Source organism: Sciurus vulgaris (genome assembly GCF_902686455.1).
Source record: "Sciurus vulgaris genome assembly, chromosome: 8".
NCBI classification, from domain to species: Eukaryota; Metazoa; Chordata; class Mammalia; order Rodentia; family Sciuridae; genus Sciurus; species Sciurus vulgaris.
In genome coordinates this window covers 58,558,932-58,578,080 of record NC_136468.1, presented here as the reverse complement: position 1 = coordinate 58,578,080, position 19,149 = coordinate 58,558,932, and the positions used below count along the sequence as shown (strand labels likewise).

Below are 19,149 nucleotides of genomic sequence, written 5' to 3'. Positions count from 1 at the left end.
AAACTTAAAATCCCAGAGATATGAAGAACAAAAATTAGCCTGAATACAGTATTAGTGTAAAAGTATGCATGTTTTGATTCATATAATCCCAGAAAATAATAAATGATAGGAATAAAGAATAGTATTTTTAAATAAATAGTATTTTTAAAGTCATGATATCACTTGAGACAATGCTCCAAAATAAAATCTAGATTAAAAAATCAGTCACTGAAACTAAGAGGTATAAAATTTAAGAGCCGGTGAACTGCATGAGCTCAGGGACCATGTTATGCTAGGATCAGGGTGGCTAACAATAAATATTTATTTGCTGTTGAATTAATTTAAAAAACCTTACTTTAAGGATGTAAGACTACTAAAGGGGAATGTGAAAAGAAACTATGACTGACTAATACAAGTAAAGGATTCTGGAAATAATTAAGAAATTTTTAATATATTTTAGTGCCTCCTATAACTTTATTTGCAACTGTGGTATCAATATAAATCTCTAAATACATAAAATTGGTTAAGTTTCCTTTATCAGATAATAATATGGGACCAGATAACCAGGATGATTTTTTTCTGTTTTTAATTTAACTTTCTTTGACTCTGGAACCTCACTTTAAGGATGGTCTCCTTTAGGAAGGCCCTTAAAATCTTTCATTTTTCATATATCATTTTTGCATCAATACAGCTTCATTCATTCATTTAGAAACATTGATTGAAAATATGTTTCAGGCTCTGGAGACATAACAATGAATACAACATAGCAGTTTATAATTCCACCCCTTAATATGCATAATTTATTTGCTAAATCTCAATGAACTCTGCAGTGGAAACACAGTCCATTTGGATAATTGTATATTTTAAATTTATGGGCTAAAGTATCAATGTGTTTGTTCACTGAGGTAACTTATCTGACATGGTAAATGATAAGTCAACACTTTATATCTAACATATAAAAGTTAGTCCAAAGTACTTGATTTTAAAAATCAAAATTTTGATGATTTTATTATTTTGAAGATTACATGGATTAGTAGAAAAATCTATTGGAAATGTGGCTTATTTTCAGTTAGCTCAATGAAAACAATAAAACAATATTAACAATCGCATTTTGTCCATAGTGCTGAAACTGTCCTTGGTGCTTTAAGTATGCCGTCTCTAATTCTTCTACTCTCCTGGTGAAGTGAGTGTGGCTCTCATTCTTTTATTGATAGGGAAGCTCAGTGGGATTGTTTTAGTGTTCCCAAAAGAGTCATCATGTAGACATGACTGAGAGGCCTAAACTCTTCCACTACAACGTTGTTAGTCCAGTACTGAAAAATGTTTATGTCACAATTTATAAAGCACATGTTTCGGTGCTAACAATAATTTTAATTGACTTAACTCATAAAATACTTGCCATGTTTTATTTCATTCTCTCTTCGAAATATTACTGAATGATAAGGTAAAGCCTATTGAGTGAGTACACTAGTAAAAAATTACTAGGCTAAAAGAGTGTTGGGGATAATTTGCTTTCCATTGAATATTGAATCAAATGGAAATTTTATCCCAGCACCTTTATTTTATAGATAAACCATCTGTACCATCTGGAGTCTAAATGAGATCACTCAAATTGTCCAATGTTTTGTCATTTTTCTGTCCCCAATTTCTTCCAGTTCAAGCTTATTTTGCATTTATAAATGTCTTGACACATGTGTCTTCTATTCTTATTAAACAACTGAAATACCATCTTGCATAAGAATCTACTTTTCATATATCATAAATAATTCTATTAGAGTATACTGGATTTAAACTGTTCCTATCCTATCAGCTAACTTTCCATAAAGAACTGCACATATAACATACATACTATACTACCTCAGTCTTCCTCTTTCCCTTCACCCCACATCCTGCAGCTTCAACCTCAAGTTTCCCAACCCTATGACAAAATTACCTGGACAACTGTGACTCAGGACAAAGGGACAAATATTTGTACATTCCTTAAGTATGTAGATGAGAAATCTATAATAAATTTGTCACTAGTGATATGAAAATCTCACACTTCCTTTAGTTAACAAATTCCTTTAAGAAAATCTGATAAAACAATTCATGAAAAAGCTAACAGTAATTGATAGATGACTTTATAACTGTCATCCTGAATGTGTTTCTCCTGGTGCATTCATGGAAGTCACATACCACCCCTGTTATAGCACAAAGTGTGAAAGAAGAGACTTTAAGAAGGGGAGGAGTTTGTTCATTGAGGTAACTTATATAAATAATATAAAACGTAAATCATATATTTTATCATTGAGAAAACAAGATATGAGCCAAGAATATATTTCTTTACCTCTTTAGATTTAACTAGCCCTGAAAGTTTCAAGGTTTATTTTGACTAGTGTCTGGCTTTCTAATTGACAAGCTAATTAGAAGGGTATGCTGGACTAGTTGTCCTTACCAAGTTCAGTGTGCAGCTGTCCTGAGGGAAAGACGTACAACTGAACTTGTTGACACTTGAAATTAAGCAGCACTCACCCGAAAAACTGTCATTTCTTCCAGCAGAACTTCTTCTAAATCATGCCAAGTCTCCTTAGGAATCGAGACTACTTTAAGAACAGTCCCAACATCTTTGAAAGAAAAGAAGGGAGTAGACCTCAATTTAAATAGAACTAAGTGGAGTTTAGTACTAATGGAGACAATCAGGATTTTTCCAAAAAGGAACATTTTGACCACAATATCCCTTTTAATATTTTTGAAACCTTAGTAAATTACACATTCAAATGTATATCACAAAATTATAAAGACTATAATCCATAAAGATAGTCTTGGAGTATAAAAAATTGGGTTTTTAGAACTATATTAATCTTTGAAGATTTTTCCCCAAACTGCATAATTTTTAAAAGTCCCTACAGAAATCGGTTAAGTTGGATTAATCAGTTTATTTTTTTAAAACAATTACATTGTCAGGAGTCTCAGAAAAAAATAAAAACAATACCAGTTTGACATGACAGGTTTTCCTACATTTATTATGAAATGTGGGTACTACTATGAAGACTGAAGGTAGATATAAGACATAAGGAATGCTATCAAGCCACAGAGGTAGTGAGAGCCTCAGAGTTCTGGCTTCTCCTGTCACCTGAGATCCATTAGTACTCAGAGGCCCTTGAAAGGGCTCAGTGATCATGAAGTTATGAATGGCAGTAACATGGCTTCTCAAAATAAACACTTAGGTATGTATGATTGTCGAAATGAATCTCAATATTGTGTATAACTATAATGCAATAATAAAAACATTAAAAATAAAAACAGAAATTCTTATTACAGTTTTCCAATAATGCACACATTAGTTAATCCATTTTAGAACTTAAAGAAAATTAAAATTCAGAATTACAAGTAATTATAAGCAGTTAAACCAAATACATTTTGTAGAGATTTCACACCTTATTTTTTAATTTCATTATCAAAAGAGGAAAGTTGTTTTAATGACAAGTGCCATCACTTTTAATTGAAATTGGGTTAAATGATATTAATTTTCCAACATTATGGATATGTTCCTATTCCTTGATAAAATATAGAAACATGTCATCCTAAATTTAAAAAATTGACTCTTGGACATTACAGTTCTGGCTAAAATTGATTGATTCTTTTAGCTTTACTTGGTCTATTTTAATCAAGTTTAAAAGACTATTTTATGAAGAAAACATGACCAGTAAAAATAAGATATACCAGAAAACAATTAAATGTATTCATGCTATTGATAACCATTTTCAGAGGACCAACATGATGCATTATGTATGATCAAGAAAGGCTGCTAGCTATCCCTTACAAAGTTAAAAAAGAAAAAAGATCTCTTTAAAGAGAATCTTTTTATGTTTACAGGACCTTAGATGACTTGTAACACTGAAGATTAAAGGGAAATTAGGTTAATCTACTCACTGCCTCTGATCAGGTCTCCAGTACCCAAACACAACTTTATCTGTGATCCAGATCAAGTTTTACTGAGCAGTATTTCAAACAATTTCACACAAATTGAATCAGATTACTCAACTAGGATCAATACACAATGATGTGCAACTTAGTTAAAAGATACAATTACTGTAATCAATTTACTTTGCTGACAGATGACCCTGGTCTGTACTGACCTATAACCGTCCACGTCATCAGACATTCAACATTCTCATGAAATTGGTGCCTTAAAGACGGTTTGTGTCCAAGAGGAATTAAAAGTCCACAACTGGGTTTCTTTAGTCAAATGCCCAGAAGCTTCCTTGCTTTGACAGTGAGTGAGGGACTTACCAAAAGTTTAAGCCAGAGGTAAAGAAAAAGGCAAGTGTGACATTACTGAGCCAATTTAATTACTTTGTGGAGCGATTCAAATACAATTTGACTTTAAATGATAAACTAATATCTACCGAAAAAAATCCTATTATCTTAGGCTTTCTAAAGACATTTACAATCTGAAATTGGTACCCACAATTTCATTGACTTTTATGGAAATCTGAATTTCATTGGAATTCTTTTTATTTGATAGAGAAATTTTTTCCCATAAAAGTAGACTTTAGCATATTGCTTAGAACCTGACACTCCTACATGTGATAACACAAGTATTTCATAATTTCCATATAAAACTTTAAGTCTTTAAAGCAATTACTGCACAGTTGCCATTCTGCAGGAGTAGTTAATGTGATTTTTTTTTTCTGTTTCTCACCAAGGGAAAATAAATGTTATTATACAAGGTTTCAGTGGAGCACTCACTCTGTTTTCCATTGATTTATGTCCGTTAACAACATTAATGGAAACTACAAATTTATGACCTTGGAATTTGACCCTAAGTAGCAAGTTTCAGATTTGTAACTGGTACTTTCAAAATAGTATTACTAATAAAAAGAAGAGTGGAAAATATAATAATGTCATAATAATAATGGAATTAATTCTGAAAATATTTCTGTGAACTTTTTGTTTCTGATAATAAAATTAGTAAAAAGCTGTTGTTAAATTTCTGTGGTAAGATATTTGCTGATTTACTGGATCAGTTGGGGTTTTCTTATGAAGTTCTCTTTTTCTCTTTTCATTATATAGCAGAAACAATGAATAAAGTTTGATACTAGCATTTTATTTGCTGGAAGCTTTTCACTGTATAGTAGCTTTAAAGTTCAGTTAATTTTGTATTAATATGTTCTGGAACCATTGCTGAATGTCCTGGGAATTTCAGGCATGGTTTGGAAAATATATCTTTGTTATAAAAAGCTACTGACTAGAAAAGAGTTATGATTCAATTAGGAGCATTGATTATTTACCTAATCATTAGCTTTACCTGATTACATTTATCAACTTTTTATTGACAAGGAAATCTCTTTTAAATTAATATGTCTCAACTTGTTAAAAAGATAATATCTTTGTAATGGTAGAACATTCGAGGTTTTATTTATTCACTAGAGGTGAAATATACCTTAAAAGTGATGATAAACCTGCCTTCAGTTCTTCATATTTAATCAGTTAAATGAATTGTTTTGAAAGAAAATGTATGAAGAGAAAAAATTTACCTGTTCCAATAAACATGACATCATACTGGCCGTCTTCTGCATCCACTCGATCTACTACAATTTGTGTAAACTGGTAATTCACATCTGTCTTGATCATTATCGGACGGTTATTAATAGGAAACACTGGATTGTACATGGCTGGATGACTTCTTGCAAAGGTTATAACATCATCAGGAAGGTCCTTTGTAGAGTCAAACCCACCAAATGTTTTACTGGGACACTATTAGGATAAAGAGAAGAAAGTATTTTGATTAAAATCTGATGATAAGATTATAAATTATATAATACACATTGCCTTAATGATCTAGGACTCTAAGACTGTGATAATTGTTTGAAGTCAGTTACTTATTTTTAATTTTTACACTAACAAACTAAATGAGTAATAATTAGTTGTTACCAATTATCATCTACTCAAATGAACAGATATAATACACTAATTTAAATGCAATGTATATTTTCTAAATATAGTCTTAATTCTCAGTAGGAGTTATGCTATCATTTTTTACCAAATACTGCAAATTCATCTGATGTGTACAGGAGGTATCTAATACCTCTATTAGTTGCACTACCACATGCTTTATTTATATGATGGATATTTGATACAACTAATGTAATTAATGATATGATTCTAGAAAGTCAATGATTTTCTTGAATACATTTCATTTCTTTTACTATAGTGTCATTCTAAAACATAATTCTTCTTAAACTAAAAGTTATATAAATAATTATTGCTTTTATTTATTTCATAACCCTGAAAAGCTATCATCTATGACTTTAATAAATACAATTTTCTAGGAATAGGAGAGGTATTAAAGTGCTTAGTAACCTTCATGGCACAGAAACTGCCCACTCAGAAAGACATCATGACCAAGCAAACAGATGTTGACCCAGAAGTCATAAAGAAAGCATCATTGTGTGCTGGCATAGTGCCACCTCCAGCTAGAAATTCTGTAAATAAGGTGATAAAACAAATGAGAGAATGAAGATTTTTCTATGTCTCTTTTCATTGTATTTAATTATGTAGCACAAGTGTTCCTAGAGTACAATATCTCCAGTCTCAAGTGTTCCTAGAGTACAATATCTCCAGTCTCATACTTTTTGTTTTAGCTTCAATAATTTCTGCCTTTAATATAAAAGCTTGGGAGATGTAATATAATTAAGAACAAATCCTGATCTTACAAGAAGCTTACTATGAGAAATCTATTGTCTTTTCTATTACCTTGGAGAAACCATTAATAATTCATGAGAAATGAAATAAATCTACTTTAAAATGAGAAGATACATATATGCATATTTTTGTATGTATATGTATGTATACAGATATAAATAGTATAATAATGACTTTAAGAATTTACTCCTTGTTTTTTAAGTAAATTATAAAAGTATTTAATTAATGTTATAGAAATATCAAATATCTATATTAAAAATCTGGAAGAAACAATAAAAATATTTTTATGATATTGAAAATTATTTGAGTGCTTCTCTACTACCATGTAAAAAGTTTGCAAAAATGCAAAAATGTGGAAATGTGTGATTTAAAATGAATGCAAGGGATTTATTTATTTTAGTCTTTCTTATGATTTGCCTTATTCTTTTGTCTTACTGTTCTTTTATTTAGTATCTGATGCAACTTAGTTTATAAGCTTGTTTAAAAGTGAAAGAAAATATTCTGGTACTGACATATGAAAGTTATTTAATGTTTTGTATCAGTAGTGTTGGTAGAATGATATATTCTCAGCCAGCACCTTTTGGGATGAATACACTCAGTAAGTGAACTTCATTCACAGAGCTAAGTGTCACCTCCAGCTCCTAGATCAGGCAATGCTTCCTGCTTTTGTCTCTAACACTTAGAGCACACTGCTTGCTGATTTATGACCATCCATGAATAGTGGGTAAGAACTTAGCTGCCTAGACTGAGTACTGGCTCCATTACATTTCTTGCTTCATAGTTCTCATCGATGAAATGTGAACAAAAATTTGCTATTAAGATCCATATCTATATACACATATAGGAGTTACGGCTATCTATGCATAAAATCTCCCTTAGAATAGGGTTCAGAGTACATTAATTTCTGTCTTTGTTTTAATTGCTCTTTTTTATTAATCCCAAATATATTGTACACATATTCAGATAGGAAAACCCAGTTCACCTTTGTAGCTCAAAATAATAGCATAGTATCTAACTTATAGTAGTGCCATCATCCCAGTGGCTTGGAAGACTGAGGCAGGAAGATTTCGAGTTCAAAGCCAGCCTCAGCAACTTAGCAAGGTCCTGTCTCTAAATAAATTATTTAAAAAGGGAGGAGAGGATGAGGATATGACTCAGTGGTTAAGTGCTCCTGGGTTCAATACCTGGTATCAAAAAAAAAAAAAATTTAGTTGCAGTGAAGCTGAAAGATTTGATTTGTATTTAAAAGACACATATAAATTAGCCATGAAAACATAAAACTATCACCAACAAGTAAAAACAAATTATCATTAAAATAGACAGTAAACAGCTTGTGTTTTTGATAAAACCCATTTGACCTGCTATAATCAATCGATATTCCATTTTAGTCATTTATTATTCTGAAGTCCTAGTTCAGAATTCTACAAATTCATCAACTAGACTATTTGCAAAATGTAAAGTTTTTTATTTTCTCACAAATAATTTATCGACACAGAGAACACAAGAATATTAAAAGTTTTCTACATTTAATAAAAAAATTTTGAAAGCATAATTTATTTGAATTCAACAGAATATTAAAACATGAAAGTGAAAGTAAAACCTACACTTCAAATACATGTATTTTTCATTACATAAAATTATTTATTTAAAGATACATCAGCATACAGGGTGCAGTGGTGCTTTCCTATAATCACAGTGGCTTGGGAGGCTGAAGCTGGAGGATTTCATGTTCAAAGTCAATCTCAGAAATTTAGTGAGGCCCTAAGCAACTTAGTGAGACCCTGTCTTTAAATAAAATATCAAAAAAGGGCTGGAGATGTGACTGGTGGTTGAGTGCCCCTGGGTTCAATCCCTGGTACAAAAGAAAAAAAATTCACTAGTATTAGAAAAAGTTATACTCATGAATGGTTCTGTCCAGTTATTCTATTACTTCTGACATCATACAGATGTCACATTCACTGTTTTTTACCTTACCAATGTGGTTCTTTACTTGCCTAGCCCCCACTTTCAGTTGAATATTGAAAGCTGATTTTATTTTGGTTTCTATCCAATTTTCCTTTTAGGTCTAAGTGTGCCCAGTGTTATGAAGAGAAAAGGGAGAGGCTGACACTTGGATATTTAGCTGTGCTCTTTTTTGATATATTTTCTTTTGTATCTCTTCTTTACCTACTTTATTCATTCTCATGGAATGATAATATCAGTTTTAATACTTTTTCTCCAATTTACTGTACAAATGGAGTCTTCCCTACAACCTGGCAAAACAAGCCCAAATATATCCAATTAGTTTCAATCTGGCAAGAAGGTCATTTCCATTATATCCTATTCAGAAAAAATATATATATATTATATATATGTACCTATATATATATATATATATATGTTTTTATTTTTTCAAAGGTTCAAATTAAACAGTTGGGGAATGTAGGTCAGTGATAGAGTGCCCCCGGGTTTTTAATATCCAGGACAAAAAACAGAACAAAACAAATTATGGATATTAAATGGTGAGCACTGAACTTAAGATTGACATCTGCAATGATTGTAGAATTCTATTGGAATCACACAAAACCCTGTCCATGCTTTCATTTTTAATCTTTGAATCTTTGTTCTATATTATATGTTCTTAGTGTTTGTAGCTGCATTTGTTTCTTTACTTTTGGGAGAAATAAACTTATTTCACATGTTAAAAATTTAAGCCACTTACAGTTCCTGGCCGAGGATAGGGAACTCTTCCTTGATAGGGCACCCACTGGTAGTTGGGACCATCCCTGTGGGCATATGGACCAAGGAACACCCTTCTCACATCGCTCATACTGTACATACATACAGCTGATCCCTTGAAGATGTTACTGAAAAAAATAAAAGAGAGAATAACAAGTAATGTTCATCTTTATAAAAAGTCAAGTCAACCTGAGAAAGATTACTAAATTTCAGATACTAATTATTTAACCTTGAATATAAATTTTTAGCAACAATAAATATTATGTTTGGGATATTTTAGTCACATGTATGTATTTTAACAATGTGTAAGAGAACAAATTATGATTTCTCAAAAACAGCACAATGAAACCGTTTTTAGTATTCACAGAATATATGCATTCATATCAAACATAGACTATTAATTTAGGAAAAATATACAGAAAATCTGTTCTAATGAGTATTTAACTTTTCTTCATTTAGAAATAAAAATGTAAACCATGTTTAAACCTCAAGCATCGTTACTGAAAGCACAAAACTTTTAAATAATGTTTAAGAATTTATAAGTTGAAACTAGAGCAGAAAATGAATAGTTAATGGAAAATGATGTGTATATATATGGATATATCATGAATACACACACACACACACACACACACACACACACACATGCTATGCATGGTTCTTTTCTTTTTCTTTCTTTCTTTCTTTCTTTATTTTTTATTTATTTTTTTTTTTTTGAGATAGAATCTCACTAAGTTGCCCAGGCTGACCTTGAACTTGTGACCCTCCTATTTCAATCTGTTCAGTAGCTGGGATAACAGCATGCACCACCAGGCCTGGTTTACATTAGGTTGATTTTTACACCCAAAACCCAAAGCTATTAGATCTAGTAACAGAGTTTGATATTTGTAAAAACATTTAAAATCATCTATTTCTAACACAGAAAGTAGTTTTAAGTAGTAGCTATTTTTCCCAAATTAAAGTCAAGAATTAAACAATTATTTCCATCATTTTTCTAAACAAAAATCAGGTAACTGAAGTAAAATGGAGATTTGCCACTGAGCTACCACAATTTTCCTTTTTATTTTGCTTATATAAATATGACTTGCAGAATGTCATTATACAAAGATATAAAACGGTTGTACACTTTTACATTAAAAAAATATTTATCATTTAGTTGGTCTCAACTCACAGAAAATGACATATAAATCAGATCAATGAAAACCTTGTGTTCCTACTGATTTATTTTTGGAGACTGCAAGCTTCATGAGGGAAAGACCCTGCTAGCTTCTTTCCTGCCATTATCAATGACTTACCACATGGTGCTTTACTCAGGGTAAACCTCAATGTGTATTTATGGAATTTAATATCTTTGTGATAGAATAAATAGCAAATTAACATGTGTGATGCATCAGAGTTGGTAATGTAGTTTATGTTGTATACCCTTTTCCATGGCTACATGTTTTCTTACTTATTCATGAAATCAGTCAGCATTGAAAATTTTGATGGATATGATTTTCAGCTGTCAAGACTCACTTCCATACAAATAATCATCTCATTGAAATAGAGGTGAAATTATATTACTCATTAAACTACTGGCAAAGTGAGGTCCCTAGACCAACACTGGCATCACCTGGGAACTTGTCAGAAATGCTCCATCCCATTCCTATTGACTCAGGAACTCTGGGAATGGGGCCCAGCATTCTCAATTTTTATTATTTGTTATTTATTTTTTTTCTAAATTGAAACTCATTTCTTTAACTGGTCATAAAAAACAGTAACCCAAATTTTAGCAGATTCTTTAGTTGATTCTAACACATTACGTCTGAGAACTGCTATACTTAGCAATAAGGAAGCAGAAGAAAGGGATTAATTTTTGGTTGACTTGAGTCTCCTATAATCTTCACTTTAGTTGTCCTGTTTTTATAACAAAGGGGAGAAATATGTTGGTACAGAAGCTTATATACAAATTTAGTAATGTAGGTTTCTTCTTTGTTCATGTAATGTTAAGTAAATGTGTCCAAGCAGTGTGTAATAGTTTTGCTATTTACAGAATAAGCCAGTGTTGGACTTTGCAGTTAAACTTTCTCTTATGCTATCATGATCGCTCACAGAGCTTTTCCTGACTTTTGATTTTAAATTATTTTTCTTTTATTTTACCCATATCCCAATATATATATCCCTATTTGTTTTTAATGTAAATATATATGGATTTCTTGCAACAACACTAGGTGATGTGAACTTTATGCTGAATGTAACAATGGGGAGATAATTGTTGCTAAATTTACAGCAAGAGCCTCAGAAAGGATGAGAAATGGAGAGAAGAGAAGGTTGAGGAAAGAAAAAGAAAGATGGAAGAAAGGAGGACAGAAAGAGGTGAGAGGTGGAGTGGAAGGGAAAAGAGAAGGGGAAAGGAGGAAATGAAGTTTGAATTTTATATTGTATATAAAACAGAACATAGGTTTAAACCCAATATTAATTTAGTGTTCAGATTTTGTTGTTTGATTTTATTAGTTTATTGTATGATTATTTTTAAATAATCTGTATTACAGGGTGGCCAATAGCAAATTAAGTAGAATCTCAGAGAGACAGAGTGGGGGTGGATTTTAAAAATGAGAATCTATTCACTTAAAAGTCTTTAAAATATAAATAACTAAAGTTTTACTAATGCTTTTTAAAACACCCAAGAGCAATTTAGTAATTTCATTTGTGAGTGTTCAGCTTTCCCTAAACCTGTAAATTACTGCTTTAATTCCAGAGGCATATAAAAATATTTAGTGAAGACTCCATAGGTGGAGAAGAGCGTAATGGAAGGACCATGGGTACTCTGGCATTTTTAGATGTGTTTTCCTCTCAGATTTCATGTCAACCATCTGATCAGAGAAATAATTCTCATCTCAGTGGATTTGCTGGTACCAAAGAATATCTGGGCTTTTGTTTTACCTAATTTAATTAGCAATTGATGAAAAAGACAAAGATGGATTTTAAATACATATCATATTTATGAATATGTAAGTACAAAATAAAGTTTATATATGTATAAATTCATAAGTTATTAATTAAGTGTCTTCACCATAAGTTTATATTGCTCCACGTTTTTGCCCAAACTCAGATATCATTTTGATAATATTCTAGACTTCATTCAAATGTTTAAACTCAAAGCTACATCTCGAATATGACACAAACTGTTTTACCATTCTATATACCATGATAATATTCTTTACTAAAACTTGTTTTTAAAAACAACTACTTTGGTCATAACTTATTTAAGCTACTCAAGGATGTACAATAGCTCAAAGATTAAAGCAACATTTTTCTTTTAAAAAGTATATTTTCAATAGTTAAGGACACTCAAAAAATATTAAAGGACAAGAGTTTTCTTGTATAAAATGGAAATAAAAATTATTTACCTGGATGTTGTAAACACTCCATATACAATTGGGTTTTTAGGATCTTTAGAGTTCATTAGGAATACATCCTCTGTTTGAAAACAAAATTGGGGAAAGTTGCATTTTTTATGGTTACGGAAAAGACTGAACAAATGTCCTCTGCATGAATACAAATCACTTACGCAGTTCATCAAAATGGGTGTCAATGCCATTTGGACCTGGCACTGAGCAAATCAGACGAGCTTTGAGGAATGTTGTCCATTTATTCACCAGACTTCTGTGTCCTCCAAAGTCATTCTAAAAGGAGAGCAGGTCAGTTTTATTCGCCATGCATGCAAATCATAATATGAAATATTAATTTTTTATGTTAAGATCGATACAAAAATTCCTCATTTTTCCATTACAAAAACCCAAAATAGTTCTTTATTTGCAACCATGGGAGTTCCCAATTCTTCATTTTCCAAAATTTCCATATGCATTGTAATATGCATTGACCAGACAAAAGTAAATATCACTTTTTATTAAATCTTGGTCAAATCATTGACTCAAATTTTATTCAAAAAACTCACAATAAATGTCCAATGGTGACAGTAAATAATAAAAAGTACTGTATTCTTTAAAAATTAAGTAAGTAGATTTTAAGTATTCCCACTACAAAGAATCTTAAGTATGTGAGGTAATATATATGTTAATTTGCTTGATTTAGCCACAATGTAGGCACAATTTATAGCATCATGTCTTACATGAAAAATACATTCAATTGTTTTTGAGATTATGAAACAATTAATTAATCTTTAAAAAATCACTTCACTTTTCCATCCTGTTACCTCTATGCCATGGATGAACGGTTATTTGCTCTTGTGTTAGTTTTGTTTTACTGAGGTCTCTTGCTCCTAATTACTGTGGGGCATTTTTTTTTTAAATGCTAGATCACAGTCAGTACTTAGTATACAATAGGGGCATAGTGAGTATTTATTGAATTAATGATAAATGTATGCCTTATAATCTATGCTGAAAATAAATTCCCTAATAAAACAAGCTAGCATCAACTATTTTAAAAGCATGAGGTGTTGAAACAATTTATACTTTACAAATAGCAAACTGAGAAAATATTTGCATAAACCTTAATAAAGGAAACTGATTCCAGAGAAAATATTTTGAAAGTGTACCCTCACTACAAGTAAAACTGAGTTGTAATTTAAATGTAGCAATAAATTCTATTACAATATTAAATATTTACTAGTCTTTTAAAATAATATTTATGTTCATACATTGAAGGAACATATAGTTTCCTTCCAAAATGGTGCATTATTTTATATTTTGTTTATATGATTTTTCTATACATGTTTAAACCCTTGTAAGTAATACTTCAAAAATTATCTATATTTTCTGTAGAAATGAGTCTCATTTAATCATATTTTGTTTGTACATTCCCAGATAGTTCTAGTAACTGAGCATCCTAGAGGCAAAGAATTAGACTATTATTGGGGTAGAAAAGAGACCACAAAAAATATTTTTAATGTTTTTAAAGTTTCATTATTCTTTCCCAAAAAGGAAGGATTCAATTTGAAGATTCATTGGATCTGTTTTTGTGATTTTCTTTTTGAAAGATGCTTTGATATGTACTAGCTGCTGACTTTTTTTCACATTGTATATATACTACCCTGTATACTGCAGAGGAAGAGAGCAGTACTGTAATCATGTCTTGTCCTTGCTGGTACTAAGAAACCTGTGAGTATTTGGTGAGCAATTTTATTCTATGCATCTAATATTATAATGTAATCTTAAACCCAATATTATGCCCCACAATAAATGAAACATCAAGGAAAGATAAAGCTCAGAGCTTCCAAGTTACATTTGTGTCTGTTTGTACATGTACATGTACATAGGATGTCATAATCAATTTATAAAAATCAACTTTAATGATTTTCTCTCCTTAATACTTTATATTAAGTATTAAGTGAGTATTTGGTGAGCAATTTTATTCTATGCATCTAATATTATAATGTAATCTTAAACCCAATATTATGCCCCACAATAAATGAAACATCAAGGAAAGATAAAGCTCAGAGCTTCCAAGTTACATTTGTGTCTGTTTGTACATGTACATGTACATAGGATGTCATAATCAATTTATAAAAATCAGCTTTAATGATTTTCTCTCCTTAATACTTTATATACATTCCAACAAAAAAAATTCTTTCAAAATTTACTAGTAGTAGGAAACTGTGATAAATAGGAAAATATCAAAATTCTCCTTGGTAATAATTCCTATCTCTACATTCATGAAAAATTTACATTTCTAGAACTTCAAATCAAGGTCATTTAATGTAATTATGAAATAATGCCAGTTACTCACAATCTCTATTTGCATGTTTGACTGTGAAGAGTTACTCAAAAGCAATTCTAATGTATTTCCAAACACTATCATTTAAATATTTGTTGTGATAAGACACATTTTGTGACATTTTCTATTGAATTTGCAATGAAAATGGAAAATAAAAAGAAATGAAACATGACTGTGACATTATCTTCAGTTTTTTTCTTTACCTCACCTTACATATCTGACCTATTCTAGCATGAGTGGCTTTTCCAGAATGTTCTCCATCTATTGCATTTTCACGGAAGAAAAAATATACTTTGTCATCTTCAGGGTTGTCACTCTCTGGGATGAGGTGAGCACTAATGAACCGTGGATCTGAGAGACAAATTACAGTATATATATTAATTCACAGTTTAATAAAAATATGATTAAGCTCATTTAGCTTACTCTCAACTCCTTTTTTTATATATTTCAAGAAATTAATATTTCTTTAGCTCACTGTTTAGTACCTGTGATCTGTTCTTTATGCATTCCAAAGTATATTACCAATCACATCATATTTCCAGAAAATTTTAATTCATTTTGTTCAAGTTAGGAGTAGGTACAGAAATAATCATTGTGACCATAAGCAATGCAAATCAATTAATGGGTATCCAAATACTTTGCAGATTTTAAAGTGGTATTTCCATTGCTATTCTTCCTTTCAGGCAGAAAATAATGATGAATTGTTATATTCTGTTTCCAGCAAAGAATGGGTGGGAAGAGAAAGGTGAGTTCTATACAGTAAATGTCAATGTCATTGTACTCAATACCAAGGCCAAAAACCTTGGCATCACTCTTGAGTTTTCACTTGCTCTCATGCCCTGCATTCTATCACCATACCCTATTCATAACGATTTCTAACCATCCTTTCCCAAATCATTATTGTCAACTTGTTTGAAATAGATTCCGAACTAGTCTCTGTTTCTACCTTACCAACCTCCATCTCTTTCTCCATACAACAGTCAATGAAGCTCTGACAGATCACTTCCCTCCCCTAACTCTCCAGTATCTTTCCAACTCACTTATAATAAAATGCAAACTTCTCCCAACAACAAGTTTATACTCTTGTCCCTGTTATCTGTCACACTTTTTCCCCCCTACCTACTCCTCCTTCTGTATGTAGTCCTAGAGAGCAATGTCAACTCCCTTCCTGGTCCTTAAACATGTTAAGTTACTTTTATCTTGCCCCAGAGTCAGCCTCCCTGTGTAACCCTTTGCCCCTGTACATCAGGGCTGGATTCTTTCTTTTACTCGTGTCTTTCTTCAAATATTACATTATTAGAGTGACTTTATTGACTACTCTATCAAAAGCAATGAAATCCTTGCTCCTGGTCATTCTCTATTTCTTTTCCTGTATGATGTTTTCCCTTCAACACCATTCACTATCTGATATGATCTCTCTTTCTTTCTCTCTCCTTCCATTCATCTATCAAATCTTCATTTGTTAATTGCCTATCACTTTCCACCTCAATGGAATAAAAATTACTGAGTGCAAAACTTGGTATATTTTGACAATGTGACCATAGAGCTTTAAACACAGTGAAAAGTCAATGAATATCTGTAAGGATGAAAGAGAAGAAGGAGGAAGAGAAGAAGGAGGAAAAGAAGAAGGAGAAGGAGAAGGAGAAGAAGAAGAAGCTAGCAACAAACAACAACAACAAAACCCCACATGTCTGCTTATATTAGGGAGAACATACATCAGCAATGTTCAGAACCCCACTTCAAAAAATACTCTGTAAATAACAGGATTAATATGGTTGTGACTCAGATAAACTATATAAAAATATGAAATGGCTTCAAGACTTTACCATGTAATGTGCTAAAAAGCTGAAAGCACTTAGGACATTTTAGACATTTAAATTCATACAATGATCTACCTTTACTCCATGGTGTATTACATTCTTAGGGTAACAATGAAACATATACACGCACAGGTCAGCATCATTCTTAAGAGACCAGGAAAGAGATCAGAACCCTGAAACTAAATTTATCTGTGTATAGTCAAGATGTTTAATACTGATCTTCACCTGTAAATAATCATCACTATCATGTATTCTATGCTTATAACTTCCTTTTAATGTTTGCTATGGGATGATGAACTGAGTATAATTCATAGGGCTAAATTTCACTCCTTTTCAGGAAAATTATTCAAATTCTCTAAGTAATATAAAACATATGAAAGATTACCTATTCATATTGAAAATTCAGTGTGCCAGTGAATAAGAATAACAGAATAATGATTTTAAAGTAAACTCAGTACCAGAAGTTTTAAAGATGCGTAAAACAAAACCTGGTTCTTAATAATTAATGTGAAGCAAATTTTTTCTTAAATTTATACTAGTTCATATGTATACATATATCTATATACACATATTTGTCTCATCTGGAATGGCAAGAAGAACAATTAAAAGACATAGTTGGGATCCTTGTTAAAAACCAAAGAATTTCTATTGGACTGATAAAGTTAGTTTCCTAGAAATGCATGTGTATGTATACATCTTATGTATTTGTGCACGTGTCTAATGCAAGTATGTGTACACATGTCTAATGCATATGTGTGCGTGTGCACATCTCCAGCACAAATATTTATGTGCAAGAACTCAGCTCAGTCACATCACTTTTGTGAACTTGGGCAAGCCTTTTCCCTCTTAGAAGTCTAATCTTCAAATTCGTTTTATTTCAAATTGAGTTATTTCAAATTGGGTTCTACTCACCCTGTCTGTCATAAATAATTCATATAAAAACAAATATTTTATAAGCCATGTAAAACAACTGTGTAAAATGTTAACAGATGTATTGTTTTCATTGTGATGATACTAAAAGGAAGCCTCCATCATGTGTTAAGCTTAGGAATCTCATTATAATGCAGCTGTAGACTTAAACTAAGAAATCATACATTCTCCTGCTTTACCACTGGAGCAATGGAGAAAGAAGCTGGTCTAATGTGACCTCCCAAATTGGAGCAGTTGTTCATGCAAATACTTAAATAAAAAAGAATTCCAAGTAACTAAATCCAACTACCTTTGATTAGATGGCAAATATATACAAGACACTGTACAGAAACTTATCCAAGGAATTTGGGTTATATCTTAGATTTGGTAAAATATTTATTCCCATTTCAAAATAAAATAACTCTTATTTTAGTGCATCTCCTAAGAATTTTAAGGGAGGTATTCATTTTCTAATATTTCAAACCTAGAAAAATCTGTTCTTTAGTCAAAAACCTCTAGTCACTACACATTTTCCCCTGTTCAATCTCACACATTCAGTCTTTCCTTTCCTTTACAGTTTGTCTTGTCATATGCTATGCTCTCAGTCAGTTTCTTCACTGATCAAGCCCTTCTTCATTCAATCTGAACATTCTATTGGTCATTCCAAATGTCCTCCCTATGATCTTAGACCCTTAGACTCCTGAAGTTGCCCTGTACCTTCCTTATGAAACCCTAGAACTTTTCTTCCCCACTCTATCCCTCTTCCTAAACAAGGACAAGAAAAACGATATAATGATATTAAATGGATCTGCTAAAAAATCAAGCTGTTTTTCCTAAACTAAACAAGAACCCATGTCGCTAAGGAAATTTTTATTTGCTTTTAGTCCCTCAATATAGATTTATTATCAGCAACTATTTAAAAGCAGCCTGATTTTCTTCAAATCTGTTAATGTATCATCTATTATTTTACTCTTCAAAAATGGCCTTGTTCTTTACTGTAGTGATAAAAAGGCCACATAGTATGTACAAACTTTTCTTTTCCTTTCTTTTCTGTGGAAGAATATTCTCCTCCTTTCTAAATCTAAGGCCCCCATCTATATCCTCTCAATCTAATATTCATATAACTTTATTTTTCATGTATTCTCTTACCATTTATATTTTCATTTATCAATGTTTGCTAAGGGCCTACTCTGTATACTGGATTGTGGAAGATTACAGGATAATATAGTGAAATGCTTTCAGTCCTAATAGTGATTAATGTCAGCAAGAAAATTCCAAAAATTAAATGGACCAATTCTTAGTTGGGCTTGTTGTTGTTGTT

At 31.3% G+C, this 19,149-nt stretch overlaps 1 protein-coding gene across 8 annotated transcripts in view; it reads right to left on the bottom strand.

Moving 5' to 3' along the window:
- SEMA3A (semaphorin 3A) overlaps positions 1–19,149 on the bottom strand; it is a 465,420-nt gene that overhangs the window by 32,796 nt on the left and 413,475 nt on the right. For all 8 annotated transcript variants that reach the window (XM_079151726.1, XM_079151725.1, XM_079151728.1 and 5 more), the window contains 6 exons: positions 15,308–15,450; positions 12,935–13,049; positions 12,774–12,843; positions 9,368–9,512; positions 5,499–5,718; positions 2,491–2,582 (listed from right to left, as the gene is read on the bottom strand). In XM_079151726.1, the coding sequence (XP_079007852.1) occupies positions 2,491–2,582; positions 5,499–5,718; positions 9,368–9,512; positions 12,774–12,843; positions 12,935–13,049; positions 15,308–15,450 (785 nt within the window). The remainder of the gene's footprint in view (positions 1–2,490; positions 2,583–5,498; positions 5,719–9,367; positions 9,513–12,773; positions 12,844–12,934; positions 13,050–15,307; positions 15,451–19,149) is intronic.